Source organism: Rattus norvegicus, chromosome 9, assembly GCF_036323735.1.
Source record: "Rattus norvegicus strain BN/NHsdMcwi chromosome 9, GRCr8, whole genome shotgun sequence".
In the NCBI taxonomy this organism is placed as follows: domain Eukaryota; kingdom Metazoa; phylum Chordata; class Mammalia; order Rodentia; family Muridae; genus Rattus; species Rattus norvegicus.
In genome coordinates, this window is record NC_086027.1 from 5,991,288 (window position 1) to 6,004,050 (window position 12,763).

At 40.5% G+C, this 12,763-nt stretch overlaps 1 protein-coding gene across 1 annotated transcript in view; it reads left to right on the plus strand.

Annotated features, from left to right (window-relative positions):
• Positions 1-12,763, plus strand: part of Kcnh8 (potassium voltage-gated channel subfamily H member 8) — a 439,763-nt gene that overhangs the window by 248,605 nt on the left and 178,395 nt on the right. The window contains 1 exon segment of the mRNA NM_145095.2: positions 1,158-1,398. Within this exon segment, the coding sequence (NP_659563.1) occupies positions 1,158-1,398 (241 nt within the window).

A 12,763-nucleotide genomic window follows, 5' to 3' on the forward strand; every position in this document is an offset into this window, starting at 1 on the left:
TTTTCAGGAGAACGTTGGTTGTCTCTATACTGTCTGAGGGGAGGGAGGCTATCTTTGCTGACATCAGCAGAATCCCAGGTCAGAGCTCTAGGTAAAGCCACCATGCACAGACCGCACACTAATGAGCATACACATGCCCTTGTTGTTATACTATGTATAGAATTATACATGCAACTGGATGCTTTTCAATAACATTTGAGATAATAGTGTTTTTAATGACCAAAGTCTAGATCCCCCCCAACACACACACACACACACACACACACACACACACACACACACACACAATCTGCCCGATACTGTCTACATAACAAAGATCACTGTTTAGTTTTAGTCCAGTAACAAGCAGGAGACATTGTAAGTTTGCTATTAGGGTAGTTTCTTTGTCGTAGGAACCCTATAGTGACAATGCTAATAAATAGTGCAGGTCTAGACTGGCTCAGAGGTTACTATGACTCAGCACATACTGTTCCTACAGAGGAACTGAGCTTGGTCATTATCCATGTTAGGTATCTTATAAATACGCATAACTCCATTTTCAAGAGATCCAACACACTCTTTTGACCTCCTTGAGCATCTGTGCTTATGTGTACAAACCAATAGGTTTTCTGGTCACTCACTCAATGTACCAGTCAGCAGTGAATTCACCAGAAGATTTATGTGTCTGTAGCTGCATAATACTAAATGCTAACAGTAAGCTTTTTAGATATATAGGAATACTCTCTGAAATAATAGTAAGATGTGCAAATTATACACATATAAGCTAGTAACCGTTGTTTATTATTATTATCAATATTATATACTATACATAATTATCTATGGTATTCGTGTACATGACTAAAATTCAGTAAGTACCTGTACAGTAGCATCACAGACAGGTTATGGTATTACAGTAGCCTGCAATTTTTCTATGTGACAAGATTTTCACCTCACTTGGAATCTTTTGGGACTAGCATCACAGAGAACCCTGTGGTTGACTGCAGCACACTTGAGAATCACAGGGCAGTAATTCATGTTACATTGTACAGATCACTTGTACGGTACTTGATGTTGAATGTGTGACTAGTCCAGGCTCCTCAAGTGTACATTTAGAGCTCTTCAGTCTCCTTTTCTAACTGCAAATCTCTTTATTCCTCCTCTTGTGTCTTTATCCACAGAACGTGTTTGTAGATAAACCGGCGTTTCCAGAGTATAAGGTTTCCGATGCAAAAAAGTCCAAGTTCATCCTGCTGCACTTCAGCACTTTTAAAGCTGGCTGGGACTGGCTCATTTTGCTGGCAACGTTTTATGTTGCTGTGACAGTCCCTTACAACGTGTGCTTCATTGGCAATGAGGATCTGTCCACAACTCGGAGCACAACGGTCAGTGACATCGCTGTGGAGATTCTCTTCATTATAGGTAAGATCCCACAGCTTCTCATCGCAGAGATCTGCATGTGGGAAGTGAGCATGTTCCATAATTTTCTATGGAAAATTTAAGCAGAGATCTATTTGCAAGAAGGTTTTTCAGCTTCTGATGCAAATTTTGGAGCGTCACATGCTTGAATTTCTGAAATTTGCTTCTTCTGGTTTGCTTGCTGTCCCTGCACTGAAACACCTAAACCGATGTCCATTTTTCCTCACTCGTTTATTGGAAAATGGATCAAAGGAAGACTTTTTGTCTGTTGTGTTGGATTCTGACATCCTTAGAGATATTAACTACACAAAGTCAGAGATGAGTTTAGCAAAAGTCCATCAGTAGAGTGGAATTCTGATGGCGGTCCAGTATGTCCTGGGAGTGTGATTCTTTAAGTGTTTAGAAGGGGCCCTGCAAACGACTTGCCTAGAGAGGCAAAGAAAGCATAGGGCATTGGTACTATATAACTGAGAGATTCAGGATCTGATTCTAGTTAAGGAGACCCCGAGGGATGTTTGCTTCTGGTATTTATCTCTAGAACCCTGAGAATTTCAGATGACAGACAACACATATCTTTATTGTGTAGACGTTTTTTCCTTCTTCTTTTCTTCCTGTCTGCTAAATCTTCATTTCTTTAAGAACGAAGCCTGTTCCTTGTTTTTTCATCTAGACCAAATTCTAGTTTTCTATAACTTCAGATTACCTCCATGCTATTTGATTAGCCACCATTGTCTACAAATACTGAGTCTTTAACTGATGATCGTAATAAAGAACGACACGAAAGAATGTTAGGGAAATATCTTAAGCAAGTAACTGAATCAAGGCATAATTGACCTTTTTTAAAAAAGAAGTAAAGTAGACCAAACCCCTTTTTCAATGATGGTAACTTGTTTGCTCAGTGAAGCTCTTACTACTCTGGGGCCAGAGTCTGTCTGTAAGTGTGTGTTAGAGCGGATCTATGACTGGTGTAGGAGTGAGGTCTGTGACTGAATGTATGTGTTTGCTCTAGACATGTGTGCCTGCTGTCCCCCTGAATCCTACCCCACTGTTAGTTATCTCTGCACCCATGAGCCCTGCCTGTTAGGACCCCAGCTTTCACCCCCAACGTGGTCGCTATGGTGTGTTAGACCACTAGGTGGCAACAGTGTCTAGTTGGGTAACTGAGTAAAGCTACAAAATCAACTTCATTCTTTCAATTAAATACATTCATCATGAGAAAGTTAAAAGCATGATGTGGTCTGCTTGATCGTGACGGAACAGCAGATTCCGTCATGACAGTCTGCATCAGTGAAGCTGCGGACAAACTGAGTGTGACTATTCGCCAATCCATTTGGTTTCATCTCCTGCTTTTTCCTCTTATGATCCCATGACAAACCATGACGTCATCATCCTAAAACTATTCTCAATATCCAGGTTAATGTTCTGAAAGAGTCTTGTCTTTATTCCATATCTGAGCCTAGTTTACAAGGTCTTATCAAGAACCAGGTTGAAGTGTCTGTTGAACATGGGTCATCACCTTTTTTACATTGATAGTTACTGCTCCTTCACTGAAGCAAGGCTAGTTCCTGAATTTTCTTCACCATGGCTTCCTGGTATTTGATATTTGAAAACTCATGTGTAAGGGATCTATGTTGGCACTTTGCCCTCTCAGGCAGAGGATGACCTATTTACCCATGAGGATTCACACGCTGGGGAAGGTTTATTTGTATGGGGTATGCATTCCTGGGGAAGACTGACAGAGTCTGGTTTCTTCTTCTGATGCTGCCCTCTCATCTTCTGGATCCTCTCTTACTGTAGTTTCCATTGCTCAGGGAGCAAGTTGAGCCAGCGCCTACCCCCACTAAGTTCCTGCTATTTTTACCCAGTTGTGTTTGTCCATTGATTGCCTTACGGGTGGAGACATGACTCTGCCAGCAAGATGAGGCCCTTCCCGGAATCCCTTGACTGACTTAATTTCACAGGCAATAGGAATTTGCTTGTAGTCCTCTACTGTTGCCACCCTGTTCCTTTAAATGGATTTAAGTTCATGTGTGCTTCCAATGCATTTGAAGAACGGTGTAGAGTATGATTTCTCCTGTTAATGTTGATTAACCCCAACTTTGATTATGTGCATCTTTTCACAACGGTGATGAAAACTGATGGGCTATGAGTGAGTTACAAGGCTTGGAGTAAGAGCAGGTAGTGGCAGCACCCACCAATTCAAGGCCCGAAGGGGCTACACATTGAAACATTATATCCAACGCCAAACAATGATAACACAAGATAACACCATGAATGTAAATATATTCTACTTATAGTACTGCATTTTCCCAGTACCCAGGACTCTTTGTGTTACTTAGCTTTTATTATATTGGGTGGTATGATGGACCATGCTTATTTAAAATTTACCATTTCTCTCTAAATTTTTGTTTCTATGGAATTGGAGATTCACCCCAGAGGTTTGCAAACCTCACAGCTGAACTGTGCTTCAGTCCATCTGGGTCCATTACAGAGGGTTTGGGGAAAGACGGGTTTCATTGTGTCTGGAAGATCATTTTCTTTTTAAATGTTCTGTTATTCGCACTAGCTCCAGTGTTAGATCACATATGTACTTGTCAAATGGGGAATAATTAAATGTCGCATGCAGAGAAGTTTCCTAGTCAAAATTAAAGATGGGAGATGAGAGAATTCTTTAGGGGATTCATAACAACATTCAGCACTGTAAATCCTCACAGAAATCCTATGCTGAAGAAATCTATTTCACTTTAACTCACAATCATCTGGCTGGATTACTTTACTTAAGAACTCATCCTCTTCAGACCATCTACTATACTCTTTGGCATGTCTGAAAAATGCCTTTTCCAAGTGGATTCGCCAAAAAAAAAAAGTATCTGACTAAGGAATTAGTCAAGACAACTTAAAACTTCTAGCTACCCTCTTATTGTGTAAGTCACATTAACTCACAGTGCACAGACTCACTGTAAATTCCTGTCTTTGTGGAAGGAGGATCTCTGGAGTTGGACCTTAGGTCCCTCCTTTCCCATCCATTGTTATGCAGAAAGGAACAAAGAGGGGCGGAGCATTTCAGAAGACAGACTCACTGACTAAACCTCTCAGACCACCTGCTGTGGCCCTGGAGACTTGACCCTGCTGTTACTTAATTCTGTGGCTTGCTACCTTACTATGAAGAAATACTGCATTCAATCAACAAATTGCTTCTCAGTCGCTTATTTTAATTTCCGTAGCATTTGAATCAGTAGCCCTTTTAAAAACGATGGTTTCCATACAATGGCGATTTTATTTCCAAACATTTTAATCCAGCCATACTTTGAACATTACAGATTGTTTCATACAAACAGGCTCAGCATGTTTTGTTTTCCATAGCCAGTCTAAAGATTCCAAAGAGCCTGTATTAGTCTGGGTGCTCTAGAATCCTAGAACTTATAGACTGTCTCTATATATGAAGGGAAATTATTGGAATGGTTTACAGCCTGCAGTCAAACTAACCCAACAATGGGCAGCTGTGAATGAGAAGTCCGAGAACCTAGTAGTCGCTCAGTCTCACAAGGCTGGGTGTTTTAGCTGCTCTTCTGTATAAGCTGGAATCCTGAAGAAGTAAGCGCAGGTGTGCTTTCAAGTTAGTGCGAACGGGTGAGAAGGAGGAAGACTTTCTTCTTCCATTGTCCTTGTGTAGACCTCAGCTGAAGGTATAGCCCAAACTAAAGGTACGCACCACCACACTCCGACCCAAACTTTCTTTACTTGGAACTTTCTATGTCCCAGGCTGGCCTCGCACTTGGAGATCTGCTTGCCTCTGTCTCCTGGAATTAAAGATGTGCACCACCATGCCTAAGCCTAAGCCTTCATGGCTGACTTCCACTTAGTAGGAGAGGGAAGGTGATGAGTGGTAACTGACTTACTAGAAAAAGTGAGCTTCTTCTCCCTCTGTCCTCCCACCCCCTCCTCCTTCCCTCAGTCCCCCTTCCCCTATCTTTTCTTTGTCTCTTTTCCATCTTTGTTTCTTTCCATTCCTCTCCTTCACTTTATCTCCTGCCAGAAGAGGAACACACAATTTCGTCACTCACAGGTTCTCATTAGAAGGAATCTTTAAATGTGTATGTGTGTCAAGGGCAGTAGGGAGTTGTATGAGTGTAAGTGTGAACATTGATGGGGAGTTCTCTCTCTCTCTCCCCACCTCTGTGTGTGTGTGTGTGTGTGTGTGTGTGTGTGTTGGGAGTTTTGTGTGTGTGTGTGTGTGTGTTTGTGTGTGTGTGTGTGTGTGTGTGTGTTTATGTGTGTTTAGCATGGTTGGGAGTTACTTGTTTTTACCAAAAACAGAAATAATCCAAAAGAAAGAAGCAAATCCAAGAAAAGAAAGCTTATAATGAAAACAGAATGAAGAAGTTAATTAAATTAACCAGATGAAAAAATTTACATTGTTCAAGTGGAACAAAAAATAAAATCAAGTTACAATGGAGGTGCTGATAGTAATGCAAGTGACGTAATTAAGCACTGGTTTATTTTATGTATTTTTAAGTGGCTATAAGATGATGTTTTAAACCATGGTGGGCAGATGAAAGGAACCCAGGCAGTATAAGCAATATGTCACATTTTGGAACACTCATAGTATGTGCAGGAAACTGGAACCTGCAGAGTGCTGTTAGAAAAGTCTAGGATGAATTGTGTGTGTTTAAAAAATTAGGTAGCTTTATAAAAAATAAAATTGGAATATTATCATCAGGGTAATAATTCTAAAACAAGGAAGAAAAAAATATCAAGTACAATGAATCCAAAGAAAAATGAATAAAAAAAGGGAGGATCGGTGAAAGAAAAACAGGAAGTCAGATATAGGAGTGATTTTATTAAAAGAGAAAACATTTAATGGGGTCCATTAAAAATGCAATAGTAAAGTGAATTTTTAAAATATGCTAGTTAGAGAGCACAAACAAACCACTCAGATAATGGGAGCCAAGGGTTGTGAATGAGTTTTGTGTGTACAGAGTAAACAAATGTGAAATGAACTAGGCATAGTACTGCACACTTGGTCACACGATAAGATGTGGGCATCTGTAGAGTCCTGGGAATCAACCTTAGGGAATCTGGAATGGCAGCAGGCACCCACAAAGTCATCTCACGGGTCCTTCCATGCAATTCTATTAAGTTAAAAAGAATAGTGAGGGTTGAAAATGGTGGTACACTTCTTTAATCTCAACCCTCAGGAGGAAAGGCAGGTAGATCTCTGTGGATTTGAATTCCAGGCAAGCCTGTTTCACATGGTGAGTTCCAGGCCAGTGTGGGCTAAATAAAAAGGAGGGAAAGAAAGAAAGAAAGAAAGAAAGAAAGAAAGAAAGAAAGAAAGAAAGAAAGAAAGAAAGAAAGAAAGGAAGAAAGAAAGAAAGAAAGGAGGGAAGGAAGAAAGAAAGGAGGGAAGGAAGAAACAAAGAAAGGAATTCTAGTATGTGCATTGTTTACATCTCCAGTACTCATCATTAAATAATGCAGGCAGACTCTGCCAGGCCCCTTCCAGCACACTGCCTTTATATAAAAGTTATGAGAGGGCATCATCAGACTAAGTTTATTTGAAAAATGCTTACACTGATAAACAATTTCAGCAAAGTGGCTGGGTATAAAATTAACTCAAATAAATCAATAGCCTTCCTCTACACAAAAGAGAAACAAGCCGAGAAAGAAATTAGGGAAACGACACCCTTCATAATAGACCAAAATAATATAAAGTAACTCGGTGTGACTTTAACCAAGCAAGTAAAAGATCTGTACAATAAGAACTTCAAGACTCTGAAGAAAGAAATTGAAGAAGACCTCAGAAGATGGAAAGATCTCCCATGCTCATGGATTGGCAGGATTAATATAGTAAAAATGGCCATTTTACCAAAAGCGATCTACAGATTCAATGCAATCCCCATCAAAATACCAATCCAATTCTTCAGAGAGTTAGACAGAACAATTTGCAAATTCATCTGGAATAACAAAAAACCCAGGATAGCTAAAACTATCCTCAACAATAAAAGGACTTCAGGGGGAATCACTATCCCTGAACTCAAGCAGTATTACAGAGCAATAGTGATAAAAACTGCATGGTATTGGTACAGAGACAGACAGATAGACCAATGGAATAGAATTGAAGACCCAGAAATGAACCCACACACCTATGGGCACTTGATTTTTGACAAAGGAGCCAAAACCATCCAATGGAAAAAAGACAGCATTTTCAGCAAATGGTGCTGGTTCAACTGGAGGTCAACATGTAGAAGAATGCAGATCGATCCATGCTTATCACCCTGTACAAAGCTTAAGTCCAAGTAGATCAAGGACCTCCACATCAAACCAGATACACTCAAACTAATAGAAGAAAAACTAGGGAAGCATCTGGAACACATGGGCACTGGAAAAAATTTCCTGAACAAAACACCAATGGCTTATGCTCTAAGATCAAGAATCGACAAATGGGATCTCATAAGACTGCAAAGTTTCTGTAAGGCAAAGGACACTGTGGTTAGGACAAAACGGCAACCAACAGATTGGGAAAAGATCTTTACCAATCCTACAACAGATAGAGGCCTTATATCCAAAATATACAAAGAACTCAAGAAGTTAGACCGCAGGGAGACAAATAACCCTATTAAAAATGGGGTTCAGAGCTAAACAAACAATTCACAGCTGAGGAATGCTGAATGGCTGAGAAATACCTAAAGAAATGTTCAACATCTTTAGTCATAAGGGAAATGCAAATGAAAACAACCCTGAGATTTCACCTCACACCAGTGAGAATGGCTAAGATCAAAAACTCAGGTGACAGCAAATGCTGGCGAGGATGTGGAGAAAGAGGAACACTCCTCCATTGTTGGTGGGATTGCAGACTGGTACAACCATTCTGGAAATCAGTCTGGAGGTTCCTCAGAAAATTGGACATTGAACTGCCTGAGGATTCAGCTATACCTCTCTTGGGCATATACCCAAAAGATGCCCCAACATATAAAAAAGACACGTGCTCCACTATGTTCATCGCAGCCTTACTTATAATAGCCAGAAGCTGGAAAGAACCCAGATGCCCTTCAACAGAGGAATGGATACAGAAAATGTGGTACATCTACACAATAGAATATTACTCAGCTATCAAAAACAATGACTTTATGAAATTCGTAGGCAAATGGTTTGAACTGGAAAATATCATCCTGAGTGAGGTAACCCAATCACAGAAAAACACACATGCTATGCACTCATTGATAAGTGGCTATTAGCCCAAATGCTTGAATTACCCTAGATGCCTAGAACAAATGAAACTCAAGACGGACGATCAAAATGTGAATGCTTCACTCCTTCTTTAAAAGGGGAATAAGAATACCCTTGGCACGGAATAGAGAGGCAAAGATTAAAACAGAGACTGAAGGAACACCCATTCAGAGCCTGCCCCACATGTGGCCCATACATATACAGCCACCCAATTAGACAAGATGGATGAAGCAAAGAAGTGCAGACTGACAGGAGCCGGATGTAGATCGCTCCTGAGAGACACAGCCAGAATACAGCAAATACAGAGGCGAATGCCAGCAGCAAACCACTGAACTGAGAATAGGACCCTCGTTGAAGGAATCAGAGAAAGAACTGGAAGAGCTTGAAGGGGCTCGAGACTCCATATGTACAACAATGCCAAGCAACCAGAGCTTCCAGGGACTAAGCCACTACCTAAAGACTATACATGGACTGACCCTGGACTCTGACCTCATAGGTAGCAATGAATATCCTAGTAAGAGCACCAGTGGAAGGGGAAGCCATGGGTCCTGCTAAGACTGAACCCCCAGTGAACTATATTGTTGGGGGGAGGGTAGCAATGGGAGGAGGATGGGGATGGGAACACCCATAAAAAAGGGGAGGGGGAGGGATTAGGGGGATGCTTGCCCAGAAACCGGGAAAGGGAATAACACTCGAAATGTATATAAGAAATACTCAAGTTAATAAAAAAAAAAAAGAAAAATGCTTACAAAAATCGGTACACTTATTTGTATCAATGAGTGCATACCATGTGTGTTTTCTGTGATTGGGTTATCTCACTCAGGATGATATTTCCCAGTTCCATACATTTGCCTATGAATTTCATAAAGTCATTGTTTTTGATAGCTGAGTAATATTCCATTGTGTAGATGTACCACATTTTCTGTATCCATTCCTCTGTTGAAGGGCATCTGGGTTCTTTCCAGCTTCTGGCTATTATAAATAAGGCTGCTATGAACATAGTGAACATGCACAGAACACATGAAACTCAAGAAGGATGACAAAAGTGCGAATGCTTCACTCCTTTAAAAGGGGAACAAGAATACCCTTGGGAGGGAATAGGGAGGCAAAGTTTAGAACAGAGGCTAAAGGAACGCCTATTCAGAGCCTGTCCCACATGTGGCCCATACATATACAGTCACCAAACTAGATAAGATGGATGAAGCAAAGAAGTACAGGCTGACAGGAACTAGATGTAGATCTCTCCTGAGAGACACACCCAGAATACAGCAAATACATAGGCGAATGCCAGCAGCAAACCACTGCACTGAGAACGGGACCCCCGTTGAAGGAATCAGAGAAAGGAGTGAAAGAGCTTGGAGGGTCTTGAGACCCCATATGAACAACAATGCCAACCAACCAGAGCTTCCAGGGACTAAGCCACTACCCAAAGACTATACATGGATTGACCCTGGGCTCCAACCTCATAGGTAGCAATGAATAGCCTAGTAAGGGCACCAGTGGAAGGGGAAGCCCTTGGTTCTGCCAAGACTGAACCTCCAGTGAATGGGATTGTTGAGGGGAGGTTGGTAATGGGGACAGGATGGGGAGGGGATCACCTATATAGAAAAGGAGGGGGAGGGGTTGGGAGCTGTTGGCCTGGAAACCAGGAAAGGGAATAACAATTGAAATGTAAATAAGAAATACGCAATTTAATGAAGATGGAGAAAAAAAAGAGGTAGGGTGTTTAGAACAGTGACAAAATATATTGCTCACCTTAGTGTAGTGGCCTTAATTTTGAGCAATATACTGCTGAAAAAAAAGAAATTATTAAAATTAAAAATTTTAAATTTAGATTTCAATTATACAATTGCTACTCAGTTTTTTAAAATGACAAAAATGAAACAAATAAAAGAGAAAGCCTAGTACTATGTCATAGATCTGTGATGCCCAACACCCAGGAGGCTTCACTTGGGGAGTTGTGATTTTGAAATCAGCCTGGACTACAGGGCAAGACTGTATCTGAGTTGCACAGGACAAGGGAAAGGAAAATGGGAGGAAAAAGGGGGGGGTGAAGAAGGAAAAGTTAGAAATTAATGCTGTAGGTTACATAGAGAATCTAGAAAGATCTGCTGAGGTTGGAAACGAGCATTTAGAACTCTTTGAGTAAGTGGAGAATCACCTTCAGATGCATATGGGGAAACATGTTAAAGCTTTGCTGAGACTTACTATTTAGAAGCAAAATGATATGAGAAACTAGGCTTCCATCAACAACCACAGACTATGGTGCTCAGTGTCTCTAATGAGAAAAGGAGTCTAGTACAAAAGTTCCTCAAACCAAAGGTTTGTGAGTAAACAAAAGTTCACTGCAGTGTCAGGGTGCTGGAATCCTTGCTTATTGTCCCACACTGACACTTTCACATTGCGCCATCAAGTTGGACTAGTTGAATGTGTTTTTTACACTTAAGCCCTTCTTCACACCTCCCTCAAATGATATGTGGTCCATAACAATGGCTTCTCACCAAGTGCTGCTTTTTTAATGTATATTATGTAATGTCTTCCTTAAAAAAACTGCAACACTCTAATCATAATATGAAGCAGAGTAAAATAAGTCATTAGTGGTATTTCTTCAATATTTTAAATTTTAATCTTTGTAGCATAACTATACTGAAGAATAGAAAGAGTCTAATTCTTGCACTAACGTAAAATAAGTAAATCTAGATTTTTTGATCCTCTTTTGGGGTCAGATAATAAAAAGTGCATGACTAAGTATTCATAATAGCAGATACGTTGTACATGGCAACAAAGATTGAGGCATGTTGGTAATTCAAGTAGAGATAGCAGTCCAAGATGAACACCAGACCTGGGATGAAGAAGTGACAAAATACAAATCCTACAGTTCACTTACGCAGTTAATATGGTGGGAGAAAGGCACTTGCACATTGTGAGAGCCTCCTGTCCAGGACTAAACATGAGCATCTTTGCCCAGTGGTACCCTTGAGCATTAGTGCAACCTAGGCATCTCTACTTGCTTGAAAAGCACACGGTTCCCCCTGCTCATACGTTAAATTTGCTTCTCACGGTGATTGAAGAAGTTTTAATTCACTGAAGTCTCAGTAGTAGGGTTGTATCACAGAAGCGCAAGGAGCAGCTAGAAATGTGTTTTCAATTCAGCTATCAGGACCATGATATTAATGTCAATTTAATCACAAAACTTTATGACAAAGATTTCAACAAGTTTAGCATAACAGTATTTCCTTGAACCCAGATCCCTGTATTTATTGTATCTGATTACTTTTATTCTTATTTTTGTTAATATTTTTATTAACCAATATTTCTATTCACTTAAAATATCCCATGTTTTGTTCTCTTATAGTCTGCTTTTTATAACGCCTAATTTTTATTATAACCTTCTTACTGTAAGTAACACAAACCTATCCGTTGCTAGAGCAGAAAGAAGCAGTTTATGCACAGCTGGTTCACGACTTTCAAGCCAGACTAGAAACTGAAAGCTTTCATTTGAAAAAAATGACAAGGTCGTGTGGATTTCTGGTGCTGTTATACTGGGAAGGTCACTGTTTAGTGGCCAATAACACTACTTTAACAAATGCATGCATTAACATAAACCAGATGAACAGGAAAGGCACATGCAAGCTTTGTTCTAGGTTATATATACAGGAGTCCTCAGAAAAGACAAGGAAGAGACAAAGGGAGCCCTTTTGGATAGGCCCAAAGCTTATTTCTTCACCTATTTTACCTGTGTGTGCATGTTCTCATGTGTGTTTGCAGAGCTCTCAGTGGAGCCTGTGGATGTGCGGGCCAGAGGTCAACACTAATGGTTTCTTCAGTTGCCATTCACTTCATTGTCTGAAACATGACATCTCCCTAAGCTTGGATTTTATTGTCTGGTTAGACCATCTGGCCAGAAAGCTCTAGAGAGGACCTGCTTGGCCCCTAGCACTAGGATCAACAAACACACACCACCATGAGCAGCTTCAGATGTGTACGATAGCTCAGGTCCTTGTGCCTGCATAGTGACAGAGGTATCCCCCAGCCTCACATACATTTTAAACAAAGAATAATAAATAGTAATAAAGCAATGACAACAAAGAGGCCTTGGGTCAGGGACGGTAACTTTGGTCATGTGTCTAGGAAAGGT